At 46.0% G+C, this 25,891-nt stretch overlaps 1 protein-coding gene and 1 long non-coding RNA gene across 5 annotated transcripts in view; both read left to right on the plus strand.

The window, feature by feature from the left end:
* LOC309654629 overlaps positions 1-25,891 on the plus strand; it is a 266,307-nt gene that overhangs the window by 213,753 nt on the left and 26,663 nt on the right. The window lies entirely within an intron of this gene.
* ZSCAN2 (zinc finger and SCAN domain containing 2) lies at positions 5,102-25,552 on the plus strand. Of its 4 annotated transcripts, XM_082448721.1 has the most exons (4): positions 5,108-5,215; positions 5,415-5,542; positions 7,255-7,772; positions 22,799-25,552. In XM_082448721.1, exons 3-4 carry the CDS (start codon positions 7,367-7,369, stop codon positions 24,238-24,240), a joined length of 1,848 nt encoding a protein of 615 aa, XP_082304847.1. In that variant the 5' UTR covers positions 5,108-5,215; positions 5,415-5,542; positions 7,255-7,366; the 3' UTR covers positions 24,241-25,552. The 4 variants fall into 4 exon arrangements, with proteins under 4 accessions (XP_082304846.1, XP_082304849.1, XP_082304847.1 ...); XM_082448720.1 differs by lacking the exon at positions 5,415-5,542 and having other exon boundaries at positions 5,102-5,215; XM_082448723.1 differs by lacking the exons at positions 5,415-5,542; positions 22,799-25,552 and adding an exon at positions 9,105-16,501 and having other exon boundaries at positions 5,102-5,215.

The raw sequence follows: 25,891 nt of genomic DNA on the forward strand, positions 1-25,891 counted from the left end.
TTTGCATTTAAAAAATTATTAGTGGGGTTGAGCACGCTCTCTCCCTCTCTCTCTCTCCCTCTTTCTCTGTGACCTGCTTATTCTTATCCTTATCCTTTACCCATTTTCCTATGGAGCTCTTGGTCTTTTTCATACTCATTTGTATAAACTCATAGTAAATTAGAAATTAACCCTTGGTTTGTCACATGCGTTACAAATATTTCCCCCACTTTGTCATTTCTTTCTGACTTCATTTATGGCCTATTATGCCTTGCAGATGTTTTTTTTTTTTTTTAATAAAATTATTTATTTATTTTATTTTTGACTGCACTGGGTCTTCATTGCTGCGCACGGGGGCTACTCTTTGTTGTGGCTCATAGGCTTCTCATTGCGGTGGCTTCTCTTGTTGCGGAGCACAGGCTCTAGGCACTCGGGCTTCAGTAGTTGTGGCACGTGGGCTCAGTAGTTGTGGCTTGCGGGCTCTAGAGCGCAGGCTCAGTAGTTGTGGTGCACAGGCTTAGTTGCTCCGTGGCATGTGGAATCTTCCCGGACCAGGGCTCGAACCCGTGTCCCCTGCATTGGCAGGAGGATTCTTAACCACTGTGCCACCAGGGAAGTCCTTCGCAGGTGTTTTTAATTTTGTGTTTTCAAATTCATTTTTCTTCCTGATTCTGAGTGCATTAGTTTTATAATTTGCAAAAATTCAAGTTGGCTGTGTGTGTGTGTGTGTGTGTGTGTGTGTGTGTGTGTAAAGCATATCAAACACACAGTAGTAAAAGTCCATTAGGGGAAAGTCTATGGCATCAAACCATTCTCTGGGGATTTCTCTACCTCCCAGGCCACGTGGCTCAGTAAATATCATAGTCGGTGGCTTCAATAATTTTGTAAAGAAGTATCTAGGAGCACCAATCTGATTTGACAAGCCAGTTAGACTCTGAATCCTCTTTTGGGTTCCAAGTGTACTGGAAGCTTTTACTAAAGGTCTCCAAAAAAAATTTTTTTTTTCTCTTTCCAATGGTCAACTAAGTATTTTAGTGATAAATTTCTTCCTATGAACTAGCCTAGGGATACACTAGTGTGTGTAGTATGTGATGTGTGTGTATGTGTGTATAGTATGTGGCGTGGTATGTGTGTGTGTGCACGAACATGCAGGTATTTAAATTTTTTCCTTTTTTCTTCCTATTTTTTGTAATTAGTCTTTACTTGTAATGGCTTGAGGGACACTGAAGATTATGGAGCTAGATTTCCTCTAAAACACGCCTCAAGCCACCCCTGATGCCACCCGGGCCTCTGCGTCTTGGCAAGCACCACCCCACACTGAGGCCACTTCCCGAGTCATTATGTCCAGCCCAGAGCACACTTGTGTCTTCCCAGAAATATCCTTGAATAGAGCAGTTCAGAATAGGGCATGGGAACGGGCCGGAGGTTGTAAATCCATTTTCCTTCTTGGCACCAAGGGGCTAGAGGAGCCCAGGCCAGCACAAGACAGCTGAGAAAGAGAAAAGTCGGCATCTGCCGAGGGGCAACACAAGGTCCAAAGGGCCTCCCTCTGCCACATTAAATACAAACCATTCATAAAAAACAGGAGAAGATACTGGTCTTGGGGGTAAAAAAATTCCATTCTAAAAAAGAAAAAATCCTGCTCTAGCTCTTCTTTTTACACAGGTATGTGTCATGTGATACTTAATTTCACAATTGTTCAGTAACACTTCCTTGGACCGAATTTCACCTTTCTCTCTTTAAAATAAACGTTTCCCTGATCCCATTCTCTAGTTTCTCTTCCTGTCTGGGCATTCCTACGATGGAGCCCCTCTTTAGCCCTTTCTTTTTCTTTAGGCTGGTCTTACAGCATCCTACAAAACTGTCCCTTTAAATGATCTTTTCCCAATCACACTTAGTGGCCGGGCTCTGTGGCCACTAAGCAACAACGAGACAACTAGCAAAAATGAGACACACCTTTAGCACAACCAGAGCAGTCTCCCTTCTTACTCTGTCACAGAAGACAGATTAAGCAATGATGGGGGTCTTGGGTAGGGGGAGTTACTTCCTGCATCCTCAAGGCCCAAAGGCCCCTCTGCCTCACTTGCTCAAGTGTCATTGGCCCTGCTTTTTTTTTTATTATAAATTTATTTATTTATTTATTTTTGGTTGCATTGGGTCTTCGTTGCTGTGTGGGCTTTCTCTAGTTGAGGCAAGCGTGGGCTACTTTGTTGTGGTGCATGGGCTTCTCATTGCGGTGGCTTCTCTTTGTTGCGGAGCACGGGCTCTAGGCACGCGGGCTTCAGTAGTTGTGGCACGTGGGCTCAGTAGTTGTGGCTCCCGGGCTCTAGAGCGCAGGCTCAGCCGTTGTGGCGCATGGGCTTAGTTGCTCCGTGGCATGTGAGATCTTCCCAGACCAGGGATCGAACCCGTGTCCCCTGCAATGGCAGGCGGATTCTTAACTGCCGCGCCACCAGGGAAGTCCCCATTGGCCCTGATTTTAACTAGGTGTTACAGAAAGCAGGATCTGCCCAACCCCACCTTTTTTACCTCCATCAACTTGAGATGAGCTGGGAGCTCCCAAAAGGCCTTAGGCCAAGCATTCCTTGGGGTGAGTTTCCTTCTCGCTCAACATCTAAAGACAAGTAGTGACACATGTAGTTTCTGCCTGTCCAGTTTTTCCTAGAGGCCTTCAGTCTCCAGATTGGAGAACTCACCTTTGTGTGTGGGTAACAGTAAGGAAATCTAGGAGCCAGATCCAATCCCCTCTCCCCTGGTGGGTCCAGGGAGTGAGCATGTGATTTAGACTCAGCCAACCAAATTCTCTTTCCCTGGTCTGGAACCTTGAGAAGAAGGCAGGCAAACAGAGATGGCTGTAGCATCACTAGGGCTCATGGGGTGGGCAGACTGGGTTGTTTGTGCTAAGATATTGTTGCTGTGGTTTGGGGGGCCTTACTCTCCTTTTTTTGGTCCCTAACTATTTTCAAGCCTGATACTTCACCTCCCATTTACTCTGTAAGTTCCCTGATATTCTTTCAGTCAGTCCCTTTTAAGTTAGCCAGAGTTGTCCTTTGAAGCTTTTAATCAGGAGTGCTCACTAGTAGAACGGAGCCTCTGTCATCCCTGTGGTTTGGTGGATGGAGAAAGGAATCACTTGGAGGACCAACCCTACTCACTGAACTGGGCTGTGTTTCCGGGCTTCCTTGCTGCCCCAGGCTGGTCTTAGGGCACTGGCTTGGGTACCAGAACCATTATGCCAGGAATTTGGTCTTAAATGTGACTTGCTCTCTATCTAAACGTGGGGAAGTTCACACTGGCCAGGACCAACTTCTCAGAGAATCAGGCACAGGACAGAGATGCCTGGGTCCAGGATTCTCCTGTGACAAGATGGTGCCAGTTTCTTGTGGTCATGAGTTGGCCTGGGATAGAAGCAGAGAAAAATGAACCCTTAGGCTGCTGGGAAGTTTCAGCTGTATCCCACCCTCTAACCCCCCACCCCAAGCAAACAAATATTTTTCCTTTTGTGTAAATTTCCATTCCTCATGAGGATGAAAAAGTGGAGAAACAAACTTTGTTAATATAAGATCATGTCCAAGAATTATCATCCTCAATCATTTTGGAGATCTTGCTTTCTAGGAATGCTGACCACTGGAGAGGTGGTGGCTGGAAATTCTGCATCCCGGCACTTAGTGGGGCTGTTTGCATGTGGTCACTTTGAGCTAATAAATTAAGATGCTACCCTACCAGGAATGTAGCATTCAACAGCTGAACCTCACTTTGCATTTTTATACTTAAAGAGGTTGATTACTGAAAAATGGGTAAAATTCAAATAATCTTTAGAGTGGTGCAGAGAACTTTCTAAGAGTGACACAAAACTCAGAAGCTATAAAAAGATAAGACTGACAAATTTGACAGCATAAACATGTCAAATTTCTATATTAAAAAAAACAGCAAAAAGCGAACAGCAAAGTGAGAAAACTAGCAGCAACTTCTGTGACAAAGGAATCATTTTCTTAATAATATGAAGAGCTTTTACGAGTAAATTCCATTTAAAAAAAGGGAAGAAGAAAAGAACAGTCAGTTCATAGAAAATGAGATTAAAATCACCAATAATCAGGAAACATTTCTCAAACATTCATGAAATGAGAATTAAATTTTCATGAAAATGAAATTTAAATGAAAATTAAAACAAATGTAGTCATTTAATTGTGCATGCCCCCAATAATTGCTCTGTACAAAAATACACCACTGTTCTATCACAGGCCATTGAGAGTGTCTTTATCTCTTTTCTTATGTTTCTCCCTTGGGTTTCCAGGCAGTTACTCACCTGCTGTCATGGGGCAGCCATTTCTTTAAAAGCGCCAACCGTGGGAACCCCACAGTAGAGGCCAATCTCCCACTCTCACCTCCCAGTGCCGACACTGACAATAACTAACACTGGGTAAGTATTGATACTAAAATGGAGACTTCGAGCATGTGTGCTAGGGGCGGTGTCCCTGCCGAGGGAGGTGATGATGGGACGGGTTCCATGCAAGAGGAGATAGACGAAAAGAATGGGAGTTCTGCGGCAGAAGAGGCGGGACGGGGCTTTCCTCCAGACCCTGAAACACCACGTGCGAAAACAAAGGGGTGTGCAAAAGCCAGGTGCAAGTGTGGATCTGCAAGCTGTGGGAGGGGCGCCGAGCTCGGCAGGAAGGGACTTCTCCCTCGCGGATTCCTTTCCTGCTCAGGGACTGCTTTCGGCCGTCGAGGGGCCTGACAAAATTACTTGCCTCACAGTTCACGGCTGAAAGGGAGCTTCCATTCAACTTTCCCTTTTCATAGACAACTATATGGAGGACTTAAAGAAGTGAAATGACCTGTCCCAGGTCACAGCTCTGCCCCACACGGGGGTCCTGACTGCCAGTCGTCAGATTTTCCTTTCTCTGGCCCTTCCGCACTGCGCAGGCTATCAATCCCAAACTCTGCTCCCTGCCCCCGCGGTCAGGGTCTGCTCGATGGACTACATCTCCCACAATGCCTTTGGCCCAGGCTCCCTCCCTCCGCCCGGCTGGGTCCGTATTCGCCAATAGGAAAGCAGAATTTCCAGGTGCCGTTCTCGGTGGCCAATGAGCGCGGCGGAGGGCGGGCCTCTCCCGTCCATTGTTCTCGGTGCCCCTCGGGCTTGAGCCACCTTGACTCCGGAGGGGCCGGGCAGTGCCCGGGGGCCCTTTTGCGCGCGGAGCGACCGCGGGATTGGCATCTGGTCTCTGGAGAGGTGAGCCCGGAGAGCCAGAGCTGGAGCCGCGCGGGCCGGGAGAGTAGCCCGAGGCAAGGGGATAACGGGCCTGGAGCCAGTGCGGGCAGCCCTGTTGGGGGAGGGGCGTCGGGGGCTCTGTCCCCGTCCCGCGGGCCCCCGCTCTCCCGGTTTAGGCGCCCGGTTGGCTCAGCGACCGGACATGGACTCTTCTCCCTAGCGGTGAGCTCCGTGTACATCCAACCATGGGCGCAGAGTTTAGACTGGAAGGCACAGTGGACGACATCCCGAGCAGCTCATTTTACAGATGGGGAAACTGAGCTTCAGAGGGGGCGTGGCTTGCCCCAGGTGAGACAGCAAATTAACTGACTAGGAACGGTTTTCCCGGGCTCCCAGTTAAGAGTTGTGTTATACCTGTGTTTCTTTTAGCCATTTGGTGAATACATATTGAGAGCTTCGGTGTTTCCACTAGCTTTTCTTTTTTGTTCTTTTAAAAAAAAGTTTTTCCTTGCCTATTTTTTTTGTGTGTGGGGTTATCTGAGTCTACGATGTAGTGATGATTTTTAAAAATAACTTTTCATTGCCTTTTAGTCTTTATTTTAAATAATTTGTAATTTCACTGCTCTCAACATTTTGTAGAATTTCTGTCCAGGTTTTTTTTTTTTCCTTGTGTATGTGTTCATTTTTAAAAGGAATTGGGGTCATACTGTGTCTGGTTTTTCTGCCTTGCTGGTTTTGTTTTTATCCATTAATTTTCATATTATGAGGATTATTTTAAATAATTAATAATAATTGTCAGCATAATTTTAAAATTTTAAAAAATACATAGAGCAGAGTGCACAAATCTTAAATTTCATATGTATGCTCTTATGCAACCATTGTCAAATCAAGATATAGAACATTTACAGCTCCACTGAGCCCCTTCTCAGTAACAGTCCCTCAAAGGGTAGCCATTATTACATTAGCATAGTTTTTTTTTTTAATTTTGTTTATTTATTTATTTAATTTATTTATTTTTGGCTGTGTTGGGTATTTGTTGCTGTGCGCGGGCTTTCTCTAGTTGCTGCAAGCGGGGGCTACTCTTCGTTGCAGTGAGCGGGCTTCTCATTGCGGTGGCATCTCTTGTTGGGGAGCATGGGCTCTAGGCGCGCGGGCTTAAGTAGTTGTGGCACACGGGCTCAGTAGTTGTGGCTCTCAGGCTCTAGAGCACAGGCTCAGTAGTCGTGGTGCACGGGCTTAGTTGCTCCGTGGCATGTGGGATCTTCCCGGACCACGGCTCAAACCCGTGTCCCCTGCATTGGCAGGAGGATTCTTAACCAGGGAAGTCCCACGTTAGCATAGTTTTTAATACATTTTACGGTATGAATGTGCCATAATTAATCATTCTCCTGCTGCTGGATTTTTAAGGTGTCAAGTTTTTTTTTGCAATTAGAAACAATGCTATGGTTGTGTGTCCTTGCAAATTAATTTCTCTTTACAAAGATGGTTATTTTAAAAAATAAATTCCTGAGAGGCCAAGGCTGGATCTAAGAGTACAAACATTTTAAAACTTCATATTTTAAAATATGGTAGTAATGCAGTTGAGGTATTTCCTTCCTTCCAGTGAGCGTCAAAGTGTCTTGACATCTGATCCTTTGCAAATCCTTGAGAGGTCCCCTTCAGATAAGAAGGATAGGTGTTATTAGCTCTACTTGTTAGGTGGTCAGTGAGGTTGTGTGACTGAGTTGTATGTTAGGTCAAGGTCACTCTGCAGCAAGTCTGAACTGGCTTAGGGCAGGATAACTCAGTCCTGGGTTCTTGCGAGGACTTTGAATTTCTGATACTCATGCTTTGGTCTTTTGGAAAGAAAAATACTCTATTTTTTGTGCTTGTGATTCTTCGTAACTTCTCTTGCCATAGAGATGTTTTCAGGAATAAGCCATTTTTCCTTTAAGAGGGACAGGAAACTTCTGTTGATTTGCGGATGTAAGAATCATTTGGTGGCCTGACCTGGGCTGCTGTGAGTTAGATTGTTTTAGGACAGTTTACTTATTGATTCTAGTTCTCTTTCTCATTCTTAGCCAGACTCCTTGTTGAAATTTGAGGAGGGTGCTGTCTTCTCAGAGAGCCTGGCTGGAGAAGACTGAAGGTCAAGGTTAGAAGCCTGAGTGATTTCCCCCCCCAAGAACGTGGATGATGGCCTCGGAGGTGCCGAGAGTAACCACTCCCCTGAGCCCCTTAGTCCATGTCCCTCAAGAGGAAGATGACCAGGAGGAGGAGGTCGCCACCATGATCCTGGAAGACGACTCCTGGGTGCAGGAAGCTGTGCTGCAGGAGGATGGCCCTGAGTCGGAGCCCTTTCCCCAGAGCGCCGGCAAGGGCAGCCCCCATGAGGAGGTGGCCGGAGGGCCACAGGGTGCCCTTGGCCGTCTTCGAGAGCTCTGCCGGCGCTGGCTGAGGCCGGAGGTGCACACCAAGGAGCAAATGCTGACCGTGCTGCCAAGGGAAATTCAGGCCTGGCTGCAAGAGCATCGGCCCGAGAGCAGCGAGGAGGCGGTGGCCCTGGTGGAAGATTTGACCCAGACCCTCCGGGACAGTGGTGAGATGCAGAACCTCGTAGGGAGAGGGTGGGAGCACCCCTCTGAGATGGAAGAGTGTGGGGTTTGCAGAGGAGGAGAAGGTGGTATCCAGGTCTGAGTTCGGGTCAGCCCCATCCCTCTACTCTGTCTGCAGGTGATCAGCACATTGTCACCCCAAAACGCCCTGGTTGTGTGCAGTGACAGTTCCAGAATTTCAGTATAAGAGGGGCTTAGAGGACTATTCTCAGAGCTAAATTTACGTAGTTAGCAGTTTTTTTGTGTGTAGTTGGAGCGGTTGGGAAGCTGATGGAGGTTATGGGGTGAGGGGCTAAAGACCCCCATAAACCACCCCTTGGCACTTTTCACCCGGTTGTGCAATAAACTTGCAAATATTTAAGTTCCAGCAGTTAGAAAAACCAAGTCCTGTTTTAAAAAAGTGATTATTTTTGTGAAATCAAGGTGAATGACGAGTAAGCCTGCTAATAACTAGGGACTTATCTGTGGTATAAAGTCATCCCAGGCTCTTAAAAGAGTAATTCCAAACCTGAGCTTTTTGCAACAGTTAATATGTTTGTCTCTTGTGTTATTAATACGTTGTGGGACCCATGCACTCCGTTCAACCACTCTGCCTCCATTCTGGTCTTCAGTTGTAAACTGGACTGCCTTGATTACCAGATATTTACTTCAGATCTACCTGTGCCCCTAGGACTGTTTCAGGACCCCCGGGAACCAATGGCTGCCTTTGTGAGGATGTTCAGGGAACGGAGTGGGGAGAGGAGAGGAGAGGTCAGAGAAGGCTTCACAGAGGATGTGACACTTGAGCAGGAGTTGAGCTGGAGGGGGGTTTGGCAAGGCTCGGGGCAGGGGGAGGGTGTGGCATCCCAGTGGAGCTGAGGCTCAGAAGGGTGGACTGGTGTGGGATCGTTCAGATGACCATAAGGAAGGCTGGCTGATTGGAGTGGAAAGTGTGTTTTTAGGAAGCGGTAGGAAGTAGGGTCTGGGGGAAGACTGGGTGAGGCTTAGACCAAATGTCTTTGGCCTCAGCAAGTTCTAAACTAGGGCCCCAGGGGCATGGGAGGAAGCTGAGCTTAGCAACAGGATGCAGGTTTGATTACAGGAGGGAGAGGAGGGAGAGGCCGGAGGGGGAGGGAGGAGAGCAGCCAGGAAGCCGTCTGGATGCTGGGTGGGCAGTGATAGGGGTGGGTCCAAGGTGGGGACTGCAGGGGAAGAGGAGGAGACTGGACGCATGTGAGAAAGAACTAATAGTAACCCTAGCCAGCACTGATGGATCCTTTTTGTGGGCCAGCCAGTGTGCCTAGCATCTGATATGCAAAACTCACGTAAACTCTCAGAGAGCCTGGCTGGAGAAGACTGAAGGTCAAGGTTAGAAGCCTGAGTGATTCCCCCAAGAACGTGGATGATGGCCTCGGAGGTGCCGAGAGTAACCACTCCCCTGAGCCCCTTAGTCCAGGTCCCTCAAGAGGAAGATAACCAGGAGGAGGAGGTCGCCACCATGATCCTGGAAGACGACTCCTGGGTGCGGGAAGCTGTGCTGCCGCTTGGAGACAAGCGGAATTATCATCACCGGGGAAGATAAGTGACTCCCTTAAGATCACGCAGCTAGTATGAGGCTGAACCAGGATGCCAGCTCAGGGGTCTGAGGACGTGGCTCATGTTCTTAAGCATTTCGTCACATCTGTTGCAAAGTCATAGTTCCCGGTGGGATGTTGGAAAGAGGGGCTGCAGATGAGGACTAAGACAAAGGTGACTAACTCAGAGGCATCTAGTCTAGAGGATTCAGAAGGCTGGAAAGGGAAGGTGGTCTGGGGACAGAGTTGTAACAATGCCCAGGGACTTGGGAGATGTGAGTATAAAGCTGTCCTTTGGAGAAAAGGGCGGTCATGGAGGGCCACCTGTGAGCCCAGGCCTTCACTGAGCACCTTACATGTCCATCTCGCTGATAATCCCATGAGGTGGGCGGAACTGTCATTTTACAGATGAGGAAATTGAAGTTCAGCAAGGTCAAGCTCTTCCTTGAGGTCACACAGCTGGTGAGTGGTGGAGCCAGCATTCAAACTCCAGTCTGTTTGCTTCCACGTGTGTTTGGTAGATCCCAGGTTTTATTTGAAGCAAAATACCTGATTTTCTTTGGCCCTGAAAAATAGCTTTTAATTTTACTCTTCCTACTTAAAAAAGCGAAAGCCTCTCATCCTATTTAAAAACCTTGTTTACTATGTAACAAGTTTGTGATGAACCTCAGGCTCTTCAGTGAGATGCTGAAGAGAGGCCAGAGGGGTGGAAGGCTGAGGAGAAACCTCTGGGGTTACTGTTCAGTTGGGGAAGTCACAAAGCAGGGCGTCAAGTCTCATCAGGTGTCTCTGAGAAATGACAGGATCCCACTGTGACAGCCCTCCCCACCTGGCTTGCTGGAGGGGCTTTGTGCCTTTCATCTTTCACCGGACATCCCGGATGGGGAATGTCCCAGACTGAGTGGGCTTGTCAGTGCTCTCATTTCTGCCATTGAGATCGTCTTTGTTGGTTTTCATTTGTCTAACACATGCTCCTGACCTGCCTTATGATTACTCAGAGGAACCTCTGCAGTGGTCTCCATCCCTTCTCAAACATTTACTCAACATAAGACCACTTGACCTCTAGTCTGTTTGTCCAGCTCGGGACCTTTGGTCACATTTACCCAGCACATTTTCAAGGCCTGGTTAGACAGTGGTTGTTTAATATTTGACTAGCAGGCACCTCTAGGTGTTCACAGTTAAAATATCTTATGATTCCAGTTGAGATTGGACCTATATTAATAGTTTAAATGGTAAAGCTCATCTCTCTTTGTGTTTCCTAAGGGCATTTTGATCCCCATACCCAGCCCTATTTCAGGCTCTTGGTATTTCACCTGAACTCTCACAGCAGCCTCCAAAGGGAACCTGCCTTCAGCCTCTTTCCCCTGCATTGCTCCACTCCTACCTGAGTGATCGGGCACTCTCCTGCTTAAAAATCTTCTTGAGTTTCCCAGTGTCTCCAAATCAACCATGACCTCTTTGTTCTGCTTGCAGCCCGTGGCCCTGTGTGACCTGGCCCAGGTGCCCATGGCTGGTCCTCCTCTGATCCCCTTGCCGCAGCTCTTGCTTCATTCAGACCAGATATTGCTGTTTCTTGAACATAACCTGTACTTGCTGGCATTCACCTGTGCTCCTGAGTTTTGACTTGGAGTGGCCTTGTCCATCCCTGTGTGATAAAATCCTGGTCTTCCTTTGAGTGCACACCTTTGGAGACGTGCTCCATAAAGCTGTCCTTACTTCCGGCCCCTCTTTCCTGTCCCCAGTTCCACCCGCCTGAGAGCATCTCTGATCACCTCTGCTAGAAGTCATCTCCCCCAGAACATTTGGATTCTCCTCCGCTTTTGGCTTTGTATCGTATTCCGTCTTGTTTTCTATTTGTATGAATACTCATCTTATTTCTTCTAGGAACCTATAAAATCCCCAAAGTCAAGGAACCTATCTTTTTCTTAACCTTTTTCTTTTTTTTTTTTAAGCTCTCACAGTACCCAGCACAGTGCCCTATACATAGTGGAGACCCAGTAAGTATTGTCGGGATGAGGAAATGAATCCTTCCAGCCTCCCTGCAGGTGTGGAGAAGCTCACCTGCTGGGTCCATGAAGGAGGCAGATAGCTGCTTCCTTCCAGGCTTATCTGCCTCTCCTTGAGAAAGCCAAGCTAAATTTTGTTCTAAAACAAAATGGGGTCGGGACTTCCCTGGCGGTCCAGTGGTTGGGACTTCGCCTTCCAATGCTGGGGGTGCAGGGTCAGTCCCTGGTTGGGGAGCTAAGATCCCACATGCCTCGTGGCCAAAAAACCAAAACAAAAACAGGAGCAATACTGTAACAAATTAAAAGACTTTAAAAATGGTCCACATCAAAAATATCTTAAAAAAAAAAAAAATAAGGTCAAGCCCAAAGTTGGCAGAACGTAGCCAGGGATATTTCCAAATCTAGAAAGGGAGACTAGGTAGGACTGCAGCTTAGACCTGGGAGAATTCTCAGGCCGGTAGGCAAGTCAGGCAGCTTAGTCCAGCAAGAGAGCACCTACTCTTAGGTTTTTGTTCTTGGAAACTCTATATTAATCCTTTGTTTATATTCAGCAAACTCAGTGATTAATCCTTTGTTTATATTCAGCAAACTCAGTGAATATTATCATATTTATGCTGTTAACAAAGACGTTTTTAAACATAGAGAACATGTTTCTGAGTATGGAGGTGGGTGCTATTGCCATTTCTCAAATTCCAAAGGCTCAAGGGTACCTCCCTTCATGGCCTGAGAATAAACCAGTAGGTGGCCTTTTTCACCTGCTGGTATCCAGCCAAACTGGTAGGAGTAGTCCATGGGACTGGCAGCATTTACTTGAAGGGACAGGCTTTGGATTTGGAAGCCTAAGGTATGGTGAATCCACACCCCAGGGAGGACATTTGCCTGGAGGTCTCTTGCACCGGGGAGCTGGTCTTGGATGTAGCCACCAGCGCACAAATGCCAGAGAAAATGAAACTGTTGTGGGCTGAATGTGGAAGCCGCAGTAGGGCATCACTGGTCCTGTGGAGACCATCCATCCAGTGATGTGCTCTTTCTTTTTATTTTTTTAAAAATAAATAAATTTATTTATTTATGTTTGGCTGCATTGGTTCTTCGTTGCTGTGTATGGACTTTCCCTAGTTGCGGCGAGCAGGGGCTACTCTTCTTTGCGGTGCATGAGCTCTAGGCACGCAGGCTTCAGTAGGTGTGGCTCGCGGGCTCTAGAGCGCAGGCTCAGTAGTTGTGGCGCACGGGCTTAGTTGCTCCGCGGCATGTGGGATCTTCCCGGACCAGGGCTCGAACCCGTGTCCCCTGCGTTGGCAGGCGGATTCCTAACCACTGCGCCACCAGGGAAGTCCTACGCTCTTTCTTTTTAGATGAGATTGGCCCACATGGTTCATGTCTGGCAGCTGTGTTTTTAGCCTGTGTTTCACAGGCCTGTTGAAAGACGATTTATGAAAAGCACTAGTTACCTGTGTTGCTGGTTACAAATTACTGATGTAAAACCCAATACACTTCCATTTTTTTTCTGGTGATTTTTTTCTGGTGAGAATGAGAACCCCAATTTTCCAGGGCAATCTTGAGTATAAAATATTTGTCCTTGTAAAGCATCAAAATGTCTCAAATTCCAATAGCTGGCAGCCAAACTATACTTCTCAGAATGCCTCACATCGGTCTGTAAGAGGCCTGGGCCCTGGGGCCAGAAGTCATTTCTCAAATTGTATGGCCTAATTTTCGGTTCAGAAAGTATAGTCACTAGAGTTGAGACAGCTTGTCCTTGAACTGTTCTCTAATTGCTCTACCCACCCTCATCTCACTTTCTGTATGAAGTAAGCGGAAAAATACCTTTAGAGCCCGGAGACCAGTGGACTCATGCCACAGCAGCCTCCCCAAGATAACCCCAGACCAGTGTGATTGCAGCATCAGGCTGAAAGGGGAAATGCTCCTCTCCTAGCAGATTCTTCTTTTTTTTTGGCGGAATAGCATGGCTTGCAGCATCTTAGTTCCCCGACCAGGGATCGAACCCAAGCCCCCTGCAGTGGAAGCTCGGAGTCTTAGCCACTGGACCGCCAGGGAAGTCCCTAACAGATTCATTTTATCTCATAGAAGCCCCACCACCCGAAAAAGAAACTGCTGCCATCAGAGGGGAGCAAAGGGGAAATTATGGGGCTCAAAATTGATAGATTCGTGACATATAAATCCTCTGACCATTAGTGTGGGGTCCCTGTGCCATCAGCATCATCTGGAAGTGTGTTAAAAATGAAATCCCTGGGCCTCCCTTCAGACCTACTGAACCAGAAACTCTGGGTGCAGGGTCCAGCACGAGGGTTTAACAAGCCCTCCAGGTGATCATGATTCAGCCACCAGTTTGAGAACCACTGTGCTAGACCTCTGGTTCTCAGACTTCTCACTGGGGTCCTGGAACCCACTCCAGGGATTCTGATTTTCTGATTTAGTTGGCATGGGGTGTGGCCCAGGCAAGGGAGTTTTGAAAGCTTCCCAGGTGGTTCTAAGATGCAGTGAAGTTTAAAAACCACTGCTCTAGAGCCTTGTTACTCAGAATGTGGTCCATGCACCAAAAACATAGGTGTCACCTGGGAGCTTGCTAGAAAGGCATACCTCAGTCTCAGCCCAGCCCCACTGAAGCAGAATCTGCATTTAGCAAGATCTCCAGGTGATTCATATGCACTATGAAGTTCGAGAAGCACTCCTCTAGACCAGTGGAGATTATCAACTTCAAACCTACTCTTGTCCAACAGGTGAGCTGAGAGTCACAGCTGGCTTCTCCAGCCATCCTCAACATCACACCTGGCTTTTGGTGGGCACAGGCAGCAGCTTACCTATTTTGAGTTTGCTGGCCCAGCAAAAATGCTCCCTTGGTGACAGCAAATGAACAAATACTTTCATTTTTGTTAATAAGGGGAGTGAAGAGCGGTGCAGGGTTGTAAAGGTATATGTCTTTTTAAAGCCACGATTCTCAGTTTCAAAACAAAATCACTTTCAATTCACTTAAATATTTGAAGTGTATACCATACAGAACTCTCAGAGAGATGTAACATTATAACTGTAACTGTTTGGCAATAATTCATTTAAACTGATAACAGCTCCTTGCTGTTTTTACCAGCGCTTTGTCTTTCAGGCAGTCAGAGCTCAGGGGGAACAACAGTCCCAGTCACTCAGGCGCTATCAGGTTCCCGCCAGTCTTGCCAGGGCAGCGCCCTGGTAGGGAGAGACCCACTTGGGCATCAGCTGTATCAGAATTACAGACCCACTTCTGCATTTTAGACCAGTGGCTCTGACCATGGTGTTGAGACACAGTGGTATGTCACAATCAGGGGGGAGGAACCTTACAAGAATTCTGAGCTTAACACACATTAAAGCACCAAAGTTTGTGACCAGTTATCTCATTGTTATAGATAAATTACAGCAAATTCAGGCTTATCCCCATACTGACAGCAATTTTCCTTACACTTATTCTGGTACGCTTTCTAGCATGGGAGAGAAAGCAGAGGCCTCTAGCCAGGCAGGGGCACACACGTGGCCCTGTGCATTCCATGGGAATGTGCTGTGCATGTGAGTCTAGAGCCCATGTCGAGGGCAGGAAAATACAAGATCCATTGATTTAGACCGATTTGCAATTGTCTAGTAAACAATAAGGGCCCTATGGCAATTCAGGAATCGTTCAGTGGATGGACCGTTCAGTGGATCGTATTTGGACAGTGGTCTGACCCTTTTGAAAAAACTGAAACTGGATCTCTACTTCACAAGTTACACAGAAATCAATTCCAGATGAGTTATAGATCTATACTGTAAAAGATCTGGAATCACCTATAGGAGAGTATTTTTGTAATCTTGCAGTGGGGTGGGACTTCTTAATCTTAAACAAGACAGAAATCGTCAAAGCTAAATTGGACTCATAGAAACAGACAAAAAGTCTTTTATATTAAAAAGATACTGTGGGGATTTCCCTGGTGATGCAGTGGTTAAGAATCCACCTGCCAATGCAGGGGACACGGGTTCGAGCCCTGGTCCGGGAAGATCCCACATGCCGCGGAGCAACTAAGCCCGTGCGCCACAACTACTGAGCCTGCGCTCTAGAGCCCGTGAGCCACAACTACTGAGACTGCATGCCACAACTACTGAAGCCCACGTGCCTAGAGCCCGTGCTCCACAAAAAGAGAAGCCACCGCAATGAGGAGCCCGCACACCGCAAAGAAGAGTAGCCCCTGCTCCCCTCAACTAGAGAAAGCATGTGTGCAGCAACGAAGACCCAACGCAGCCAAAAATAAATAAATAAATAAATAAGATACTATGAACAAAGTTCAAAGACAATGCACAGACTGGGAGGAAATATCTGCAACAAAGTCTGCAGTGTAGCAGATAAGAGTCAAAATCTTGCTCTGTAAGAGCATGTACAATTCATAAGAAATTGTCAACCCAGTAGAATAGAAGGTAAAAGATATGATCCGGCAATTTAGAAATGAATAAAAACAAATTATATCCACATGAAAAGATGTTCAACCTTACAAATTACCAGGGAAATACCCATTAAAGCAAGATACTATTCTTTTGCCTGTTAGGCCATCAGAAATTGAATAGTGATTCTAAGAATTCTCTGCCTTTTTGAGCATTAACTTCATCTTTTAAAATTAATTCCAGAATTTTTCTTATAAGTAATGTATCAACTATTTTAAATTTGGTAAGAGTACATAAAATGATATATAAGAGCCATAAATTCTTTTTTCTTGTTATGGTGGTAAAATATATAACATAAAATTACCATTTTAACCATTTCTAGGTGTAGAGTTCAGTGGCATTAAGTACGTTCACATTGTTGTGCAGCCATCACCACTATCCATATCCAGAACTTTTTCCTCTTCCCAAACTGAAACTATACCCATTAACAGTAACTGCGGGCTTCCCTGGTGGCACAGTGGTTAAGAATCCGCCTGCCAATGCAGGGGACACGGGTTCGATTCCTGGTCCAGGAAGATCCCACATGCCGCAGAGCAGCTAAGCCTGTACGCCACAACTGCTGAAGCCCGCGTGCCTAGAGCCTGTGCTCCGCGATAAGAGAAGCCACCGCAATAAGAAGCCCACACACCGCAACAGAGTAGCCCTTGCTCACCACAACTAGAGAAAGCCCGCGCGCAGCAACGAAGACCCAATGCAGCCAAAAATAACTAATTAAAATCTATTTTAAAAAAACCCACTAACTCCCCTTCTCTCCCCACAACCCCTGGCAACCACCATTCTGCTTTCTGTCTCTATGAATTTGCTCTAGTAGTTTCGGGGAAGATCAAAACATTTAGAAAATGAGACCCCTTCTTTCCTATTTCCTTAATGCCTGACTTATCTCTGAGTTTTCTCTACTGGAGATCTGGCCGTCCAACCGCTTGCTCACAAGCCTGCTTCCTCAGAAGCCTGCCTCCCTGTATCCAGTCTCATCCACAAAATATGCTCATTTTGAAATAGCAAACACTCTTTCGACTGGTGAAGTTCCTTTTTAAAGAAAATTCCCAGCTCCTACCATCTCATCCCATCTCTACTCATTAACATGTTGATGAAGTTATTTCCCTTTTATCTGACCAAATCAGCTTCTGAGTTTTCACTTTCTTAATTGACCACCAACAAAAAAAGGAGAGAATTGCCTGCAGTTGAATGTACTCTATACTCTTGATTTCACCAGTGCCAGCTTTTCTTGAGGAGGAGCTTGGAGGAACCAGGATCCCTCATCCTTCCCAGCTCAGTGATTTTTTTTCCCATTTGGAGGCCCTTGTTAAGGCAGAGCGCCCGAAGGGTGCTCTTTTCTGTCCTATAGAAAGGCGCCCGTGCCTCTGTGTTATCAGAGATCAACCTTAAAAGAACTCTCAATCTTCCATTGGCCTTCGCTGGAGTATAACAGTCTTGAATCTTTGTCTACGTAAAGGAGGATAGGACTGGTCCTTAAGCAGCAGACAGTGAGGGGGTTATTGGGTCTGGATTCTGCTCAGATGGGCCTCTGCAGTGAGGTGACAGAGGAAGATAATCACACAAATTAAGCATCATGTTTAAAGGCCTCCAGATTATAAAGGAATTCTCTCATATTCTTGTCTAATAGTTCAGTACTAATTTTTTTCCATTTAAATCTTTGATCTATTTGAGATTTGTCCTAGTATGGGTCCAACTGAAATTTTTCCATTTGACTTAACTGGTTGTTCCCAGCATCATGAATGCTGGTGTCTTTTGGATGTGGTGTCTTTTCTCCATGGATTTGAGAGGCTACCCTTATATTCAACATATGTTAAATTCCCATGGTCATAGAGATTTTTTTTTTCTGTTCCACTGGTCTGTCTGTTCATGAGCCACCTGAATTAAATTCTGAATTCACATGTCTATTGAATCTATTTCTGGAGGTTTGGTTTTGTTTCATTGGTTTGATTGTCTATTAATGTTTTAATTACAGTAAGTCCCCTACATACAAACAAGTTCTGTTCCGAGAGCATGTTCATTAAGTCCAGTTTGTTCATTAAGTCCAACAAAGTTAGCCTAGGTACCCAACTAACACAATCGGCTATGTGGTATTGTACTGTAACAGGTTTATAATACTCTTCACACAAATAATACATAACAAACAAACACAAAAAATAAAACATTTTTAATTTTAAAGTACAGTACCTTGAAAAGTACAGTAGTACAGTACAACAGCTGGCATCCAGGGGCACGTTCATGTCTTTGAAAGTTCGTAACTTGAAGGTTCGTATGTAGGGGACTTGCTGTATTGAGATTTTATGTTTTAACATTTGACAGAGATAGTTGCTCCCCGCCTTACTCCCCTGATTTCAGTCAGTAATCTTATCTACAATAATGTTTATTTTTGTACTGTTAAAGACTCTTATACTTCAGTTACATGATTTGCCAGTTTTAAATGATAACCTTGGAACTCCCAGGTATACAGATGAGGCAGTTAATGAATATATCCTGTATCCCAGTTTCTTCCCATCAACCCCAATTTTGGTTAGCATGTCATTTCTACATGGCTGTGTAACGTTTACATTCTCTTTCTTCACTCTAATCGCCACAGTAGTTTTAGACATTGTTCTAAAGTTAAATGTATCTGTTCAGCCCCAGTCCTTTTGCTCTAGCATTGCCTTTGTCTCGTGGTTGACCGAAATTCATCTCCCAATAGTTTCCTCAAGAAGGGTCATAGGAACAGTATTCTGCAAACTTGTGTATATTCAAAGCTGTTGGCCTGTAAACTTTATGCTTGAAGGACAGTTTTGTTGAACGTAAAATCCTTGACATCCGTTTTCTTTTCTTGCATGTCTTGTAGCTCTTGCTATATGATCTGCAGGGATTGAATGTTACCAGAGAGAAATTTGAGACTGGTTGATTTTCTTCCCCCATATAAGTGATTCGATCTTTTTACCTTGTTGTCCCCTGTCTCATTAGTAACCACCCTGGGTTAGTTTTCCTTGGCACACAGTGTACCTTTCAAGGGTTCCTCTATCTTTTTTTTTTTTTTTTTAATGTATTGATGTATTTAATTTTTTGACCACGGGGCACATGGGATCTTAGTTCCCCGACCAGAGATCGAACCTGCTCCCCCTGCATTGGAAGTGCAGAGTCTTAACCACTGGACTGCCAGGAAAGTCCCATCAAGGGTTCTTCTATCTTTATAGATTATACTTGAAGGATTTGTTCTATTCCTTTGGCTTAGTTTCCTTTTTTGAGAACTCTAGTTATATATTTATTGATTCTCCTTTTATCTCACTTTGGTTTCTGTCATTCTCTTTAATCTTTTTTTTTGAACTTTATTTTCTTTTTATACAGCAGGTTCTTATTAGTTATCTATTTTATACATATCAGTGTATACATGTCAATCCCAATCGCCCAATTCATCCCACCACCACCACCACCCCCCACTTTCCCCCCTTGGTCTTTAATCTTTTTAACTTCTTTCTTTGTTTCCATCTCACTTCAATTCTCCTTTTCCCTTCCTGTGCTTTCCAAGGTGCCTATTTTCCTTTGTGTTCCTCCCCGTTTTGTCTTCATTTCTCTGGATTTTTTTCCCTTCTTCCCAGCTCACATTTCCTCTCTTCCTGTTGTCTCTTCCTCAACTTCTACTTTGTGGTCTTCCTTCATAGAGGCGGTTGCTTCACTTAACATTTTTTAGGGATGAAAAATGGTCACTTTTCTCAATAACAATAATTCCCGTGATTCACTTGGGAGAGTCAAGGCTCTCTCCGCTGCTTTACAGAAACAGAAAGCTTCCTGCACACATAGCTCATCTGTGTGATTCTATATAATTGTAGCCTCACCTCCCTTGCTTCTCCGAACCAAGGAAGCCAGCCCTGCTCACCCTAGTTCCCAAGTGTACCGATGCACTTGAGGGTGAGTCCCTGACCCTCAGGAAGTGATTTTCTGCCTGAGCTTTTTGAGACACTGCCCCCAAGAGCGCCCCCCTCCTACTTTCCATGCTTGTTCTCTTCACTTTTTCCCTCCTTGGCTTCTGCCCGGTCTCTGCTGTTTTTGGAAGCCCTTACATGTATTTTGTTGTCTGCAAGTTAATCTCCCTCCTTATCTCACTGAAAACGAAGTCTGAGTTTTTGTTTTCCCTGTTGCTTCTGAGCTCAGCCTCGAACATACCAGTTCTGATTTTAGGGCAATGAAAAACCTTATTAACTACTGTCCTTATTCGGAAGAGAACAACTACTAAGGTCATCACAAAAGGGTTTTGGGTCATGTTAGCTTGAAGAAAATGAATCAGGGCCTCAGCCTGGAGGTTCTTATAGAAGAGATAATAGCGGAGCTCTGTGATAGAAACTTGCAAAAGAGCAGTCTTGCAGGACGTTGAGGAAGCACAGAATTCCTGGCCCTAGCCAGGCGGGAGCTTGCATGGTGCCCCTCATTCCTGTATCCATCCCCTGGAGATCTGGGGGAGGGGGGCCAGAGGGCAATTATAGGAGTCCACAGATTACCAGCAGCATATATGTCAGTGTGAGCATGAAATGTAATTATATGCTTAATTGCAAGTTTAAGTAGATCTTATTTTGACTAAAGACATGAGTGGAACCTAGGTTCAACCTGAGAGATGCAGGCCACATTGTATCATGTGCATATACGGAAATATACATTAACTTATAGAGACTAATAATCACTGAATTGAGCATCTAACCTTAAACAGTTTATCAGCATTAACAATGGAAATGTCACTAGGTCTTTGTGTAATTATTTTGCTAATTGTCTTCCTTGCTATGAATGGAACTACTTTCTTATGAGGTCTAAGGTGTGATGTTAGGTCTTAGTAATAATCAGGCTATCACCTTTATCAATAAAAGCATTGACTGACTTCTATATACTCTATAGAATTTTTTAAAAGGGTTGAAGATACCTTACAGAAATAGAGCACAAAGAAATTATAGTAAAGAAGAAAATATTGGGAAGGAAAAAAATGAAATGAAAGAACACAAATTGCATGCTGTAAACATCCAGTATTCCTGCTCTGAGCTTTTGGCTCCAAGCTTCTAAGCAGGCAAGGCAGAGAAGGAGCCACAGTCTGGGGCGTGAGGCAGACACAGATCACTCAGAAGAGCAGCTCCTTTTGATATTTCCATCAGAGAGAAATTTCCTCCTCTGGCCAATCAAGAGGATATTGTGTGGTATAAACAATGTCGTCAACAACTTCCTGGCAGCATTAATGTTCCTGACAGCTGCTGACTTAAAAAAATGCACAGTGTGAGAGTTGAGGGTTAAGTTTTATTTGGGAGAAAATGAGAACTATAGCTCGGGAGACAGCATCTCAGGTAGCTCTGAGAAACTGCTCCAAAGACGTAATGGGGGAGGTCAGTATATATGTGATTTTGGTGAAGGGGGAGTATATGCAATCAAGCACATATTTTTTTGCAGAAGGTTTCTGCTAGTCTCGTGAAGGTTACTGCTAGTCCCGAGGAGCAGACGTCACCATGAAGGAATTGAGTGCTTTTCTAGATACGAGGAGATGCAAGAATTGGGCTCATAAAATGGTCTCCTGAAAATATGTGGCTATCTGAAGACCTGTTCTGCCAGTTTTTCCCAGAGCACGGAGGGCCTCATTTCTGCTCTCCACCCTGAACTCCTTTCAGGGGGAGTTGAAAGTCAGCAGCTGCAACAGCATGTGATTTAGTCCTTGTAGAGGTAGATGGCAAGTGCCAATTTGTAGCTGACACAGCCATTGATTTCTTTCTTTTTTTTTTTTTTTTTACTTTTTTTTATATTGATTAACAATGTCGTGTTAGTTGATAGAAGTTCATTTCTTTTCAATTTTTTACTTTTTGGCTGTGCTGCAGGGTATGCGGGAGCTTAGTTCCCCGACCAGGGATCAAACCCGTGCCCCCTGCAGTGGCAGCACAGACTCTTAAGCACTGGACCACCAGGGAAGTCCGTGATTAATTTCTAATGACCCTTCTTAGAGTGTTCATTAGTGTCAGCCAGAGCCATTAAACCAACACGCAGTTCAGTGAACACAGTTCTGCCGGTGTCAGAGCAGTGTGATCCAGGCCCACAGCTCTGCTGGCTTAATCCTGGGATAGACTTTAGAGTCTCTCATTTAAGGAAGGGAATGCATGTTCTTCCAGCAGTCCTCCCTCATGATTTGTTTCACCCAAACGTTTGCTAAGTATTGGGCAGTAGTTTGGCAAGTTTCTGGAAGGTAGATATTTTGTATTACCGATGGGAGATCTAACTGTAGACTCTCACTGCAGGTAGATTTGAGGGCTCTTCTTTTTTTTTTTTTTGGCTGTGTAGCATGTAAGATCTTAGTTCCCTGACCAGGGATCAAACCCGTGCCCCTATAGTGGAAGTGTGGAGTCCTAACCACTGGACCGCCAGGGAAGTCCCCAAATTTGAGGGCTCTTTTAACTGCCCACTTACTTGTTTCCAGTCATGTGTATACACACCTAGAGTCCTTGTTGCTGGTGCCCTGTCATCTTGTCTGTGTCTTACTTAAATGCCAACTAAAAATATTATAAGCATCAGACATTTTAATGCACAGAATTATTATATAAGCTCCATTTGAAAGGAGACTGAGCTTTAGGGGAATATCTGTGGTACCAATAAGAAACTCATTCATTCATTCATCAAATTTAATAGAGCACCTACTAAGCATCGAGCACCATGGTGAGTATCAGGGACTGTGTACCCTGTTGCTTTCCTTTGATCAGGAATTTGAAAATTCCCACCTGATCTCATTTCCCAGTTGAGAAACAGGTAGAGACCTGGAACCCACATCTTTAAGACTTAGAAATTCTGGGTGATCACCATAAAGATATGAGACCTGGCAACTGGATAACCAGTTAGAAGGAAATAAACCTGTTTTTTTATTTTAAGTTTTGAGGGTTCTCTAGCCTTTTTATTTTCACTCGAAGTTTAATTCATTTTAAATCTCCCCTTTGGTTTTCTTTTCTCATCATTACAGGAAATTGAGTACAAATTGTACAATTTTCTTCATTGTTTCAGATTTTGAGATCCAGAGTGAAAATGGGGAGAACTCTAACCAAGACATATTTGAGGATGTTGAATCACATGAAATGTTCTCCGAAATGCCTGAAGGGGAAGGCATTCCACAATCTGACTGGGAAAGTGACTTGGAGAGAGACTGCAGCTCCCGGGGGCCCCGGGGAAACACCCCAGGGGAGGACCATGGGGAGGTGCCACCCCAGGGCAGGGAAGTTGGACAGCTCATAGGCCTTCAGGGCACCTACCTGGGTGAGAAGCCCTATGAATGTCCCCAGTGTGGGAAAACCTTCAGCCGGAAATCCCACCTCATCACGCACGAGCGGACCCACACAGGAGAGAAATACTACAAATGCGACGAGTGCGGAAAAAGCTTTAGTGATGGTTCCAACTTCAGTAGACACCAAACTACTCACACCGGGGAAAAACCTTATAAGTGCAGGGACTGTGGGAAAAGCTTCAGCCGGAGTGCAAACCTCATAACCCACCAGAGGATTCACACGGGAGAGAAACCCTTCCAGTGCGCCGAGTGCGGCAAGAGTTTCAGCAGGAGCCCCAACCTCATCGCCCATCAGCGGACTCACACGGGGGAGAAACCATACTCGTGCCCCGAGTGTGGCAAGAGCTTCGGCAACCGGTCCAGCCTGAACACGCATCAGGGGATCCACACGGGAGAAAAGCCCTACGAATGTAAAGAATGCGGTGAAAGCTTTAGTTACAACTCCAACCTCATCAGGCACCAGAGAATCCACACAGGAGAGAAGCCGTACAAGTGCCCTGACTGTGGACAGAGGTTCAGCCAGAGCTCGGCCCTCATCACCCACCGGAGAACTCACACGGGAGAAAAACCTTATCAGTGCAGCGAGTGCGGGAAGAGCTTCAGCCGCAGCTCCAACCTGGCCACGCACCGGAGGACCCACCTGGTGGAGAAGCCCTACAAGTGCGGGGAGTGTGGGAAGAGCTTCAGCCAGAGCTCCAGCCTGATTGCACACCAGGGGATGCACACGGGTGAGAAGCCCTACGAGTGCCTGACATGTGGAGAGAGCTTCAGCTGGAGCTCCAACCTCATCAAGCACCAGAGGATCCACACGGGTGAGAAGCCCTACAAATGCAGTGAGTGTGGGAAAGGCTTCAGCCAGCGCTCCCAGCTGGTGGTGCACCAGAGGACCCACACGGGTGAGAAGCCCTACAAATGCCTCATGTGCGGCAAGAGCTTCAGCCGGGGCTCCATCCTGGTCATGCATCAGAGAGCCCACCTGGGAGACAAGCCATACAGGTGTCCCGAGTGCGGGAAAGGCTTTAGCTGGAATTCAGTCCTCATCATACACCAGCGAATCCACACCGGAGAGAAGCCCTACAAATGCCCCGAGTGCGGCAAAGGCTTCAGCAACAGCTCCAATTTTATCACACATCAGAGAACTCACATGAAGGAGAAACTTTACTGAAGGGGCAGAGAGGGAAGGTGAGGGACTGGCCCAGGAGGGCACTTGCCACTCTGCCCCCAGACAGGGATGTGTCTGTAGAAGAGCCATTCTTCCTAAAGGCTTGTTGGGGATCTTTGCCAGAATCTTACCCCTTCTCACCCTCATTTCTAGGATCCCATCATCTTAGTGGTCAGTCAAACCCCGAGAACAGAGCATAGGAATGGAAGGTCGGAAAGCTGGGGCTTTTTCTGTCACGTTTCTCGACTTGATTGGCTCCTCCTCTCTTGATCCTCTGTGCCCCCAGTTTCCTCTTTGGTAGAACAGGGGGGATATTTCTCTGTGTGGAACGGAAGACAGCATGGCCCGCATTTTAGAGAAATACCAGGAACCTGTTGGTGTTGGCTGGTCGTTCTGCTGCCAGTTGTTGGGCTAAGGTGCCTTCACCCGAGCTGCTAGCATCCCAGGGCCCCTGCCATGGCAGAACTGGCCCTTCCTGCCTTTGTGTCCTGGGGTTTGATTTCGGGTCAAGGTGGTGGGGCTTCTCCAATTCTGAGTCATCCGCATGAAGCTAAAGCCCTTTTCTCGTTCTAGAAATTGTCAGGAACACCAAAACACGAGGGAGTCTGGCCCAGAACCAGTGTCCCAGTACCTTTCCATTGATAGGAGTTGCCCAGGGCCTGCCAGGGAAGCCATAAACGGAGGAGATGTATGTGTTTGCTCTTGTCTCTGCTTACTGTCCTGGGGTAAGTCGGCTGTGGGTCGGCGGGGACACATTTATTCTTGCAGGGTTTCAGTTTTTGAGTGTGAGGTGAAGTCAGAGCCGCCAGCTGCCTCCCCCGGTGGATGGTATTTCTGTCTTGTTCAGGGTGAAACCATCCTGCACTCTGCAGGGTCACCTTGTGTCTTTACCCACCAGATACATGGTAATCTGTGTAATCATCCGTAATCATCACTCTGTGCACTTGTCGTTTTTATCTTACATATACAGATCTAGGATTCTGTCTGGTAGCTTTTGTATACAAAGAACGTTATTTTTAAGGAAGTGTTGATTTTGAGGACACATCACCTGTACCCTGGAGAGATTTGGGCTTGAATGAAGAGTTGTGCTACACATGTCGCCCTTGATCTTGGGATGCTACCAGGGCTTTGTTCTTGGGTCCTTGAGCTGTGAAACAGTAAAGACAGGATGATAGCAGGTGAAGGGGTTTGTTAGGAGGGAAGAGGAGAGTAAATAGGCTTTTATCTCCTACACATAGGGCCTGCACTCAGAAGGCACCTTGGTTCTTACAGGGTGGATGCTCCAAATTGCCTAATAAAGTAGAGTCCCATTCTTTTCCTGAGTCTGTCTTTTCACATGTGTTAAAAACCCGAACTTGACAAACCCATATCTCACTTCCCCACCCCACCCACCTCCTGCCCCAGGCTGGAAGTGGTCCAAGACCTTTAGGGGGAAAAAAATCACTTGCTTCAAAGAGCACACCTTTGGGTGAACCTAGTCCTGTGTGCTTGACCAGTGCACACACCTCTCCACTGCTCTTTGCTAACTCTGCATCCAGTCTGTCAACCAACACTTGGAGCGGCAGCTTTGGCTAAGGTGCCAGATGATTCCCAGTGGTCTCCTTGGGAGGCCATCTCCATCCAGAATCAACTAAGTTAGACACAAGGAAGCTCT

Source organism: Balaenoptera physalus, assembly GCF_965194825.1.
Source record: "Balaenoptera physalus genome assembly, chromosome: 2".
NCBI classification, from domain to species: domain Eukaryota; kingdom Metazoa; phylum Chordata; class Mammalia; order Artiodactyla; family Balaenopteridae; genus Balaenoptera; species Balaenoptera physalus.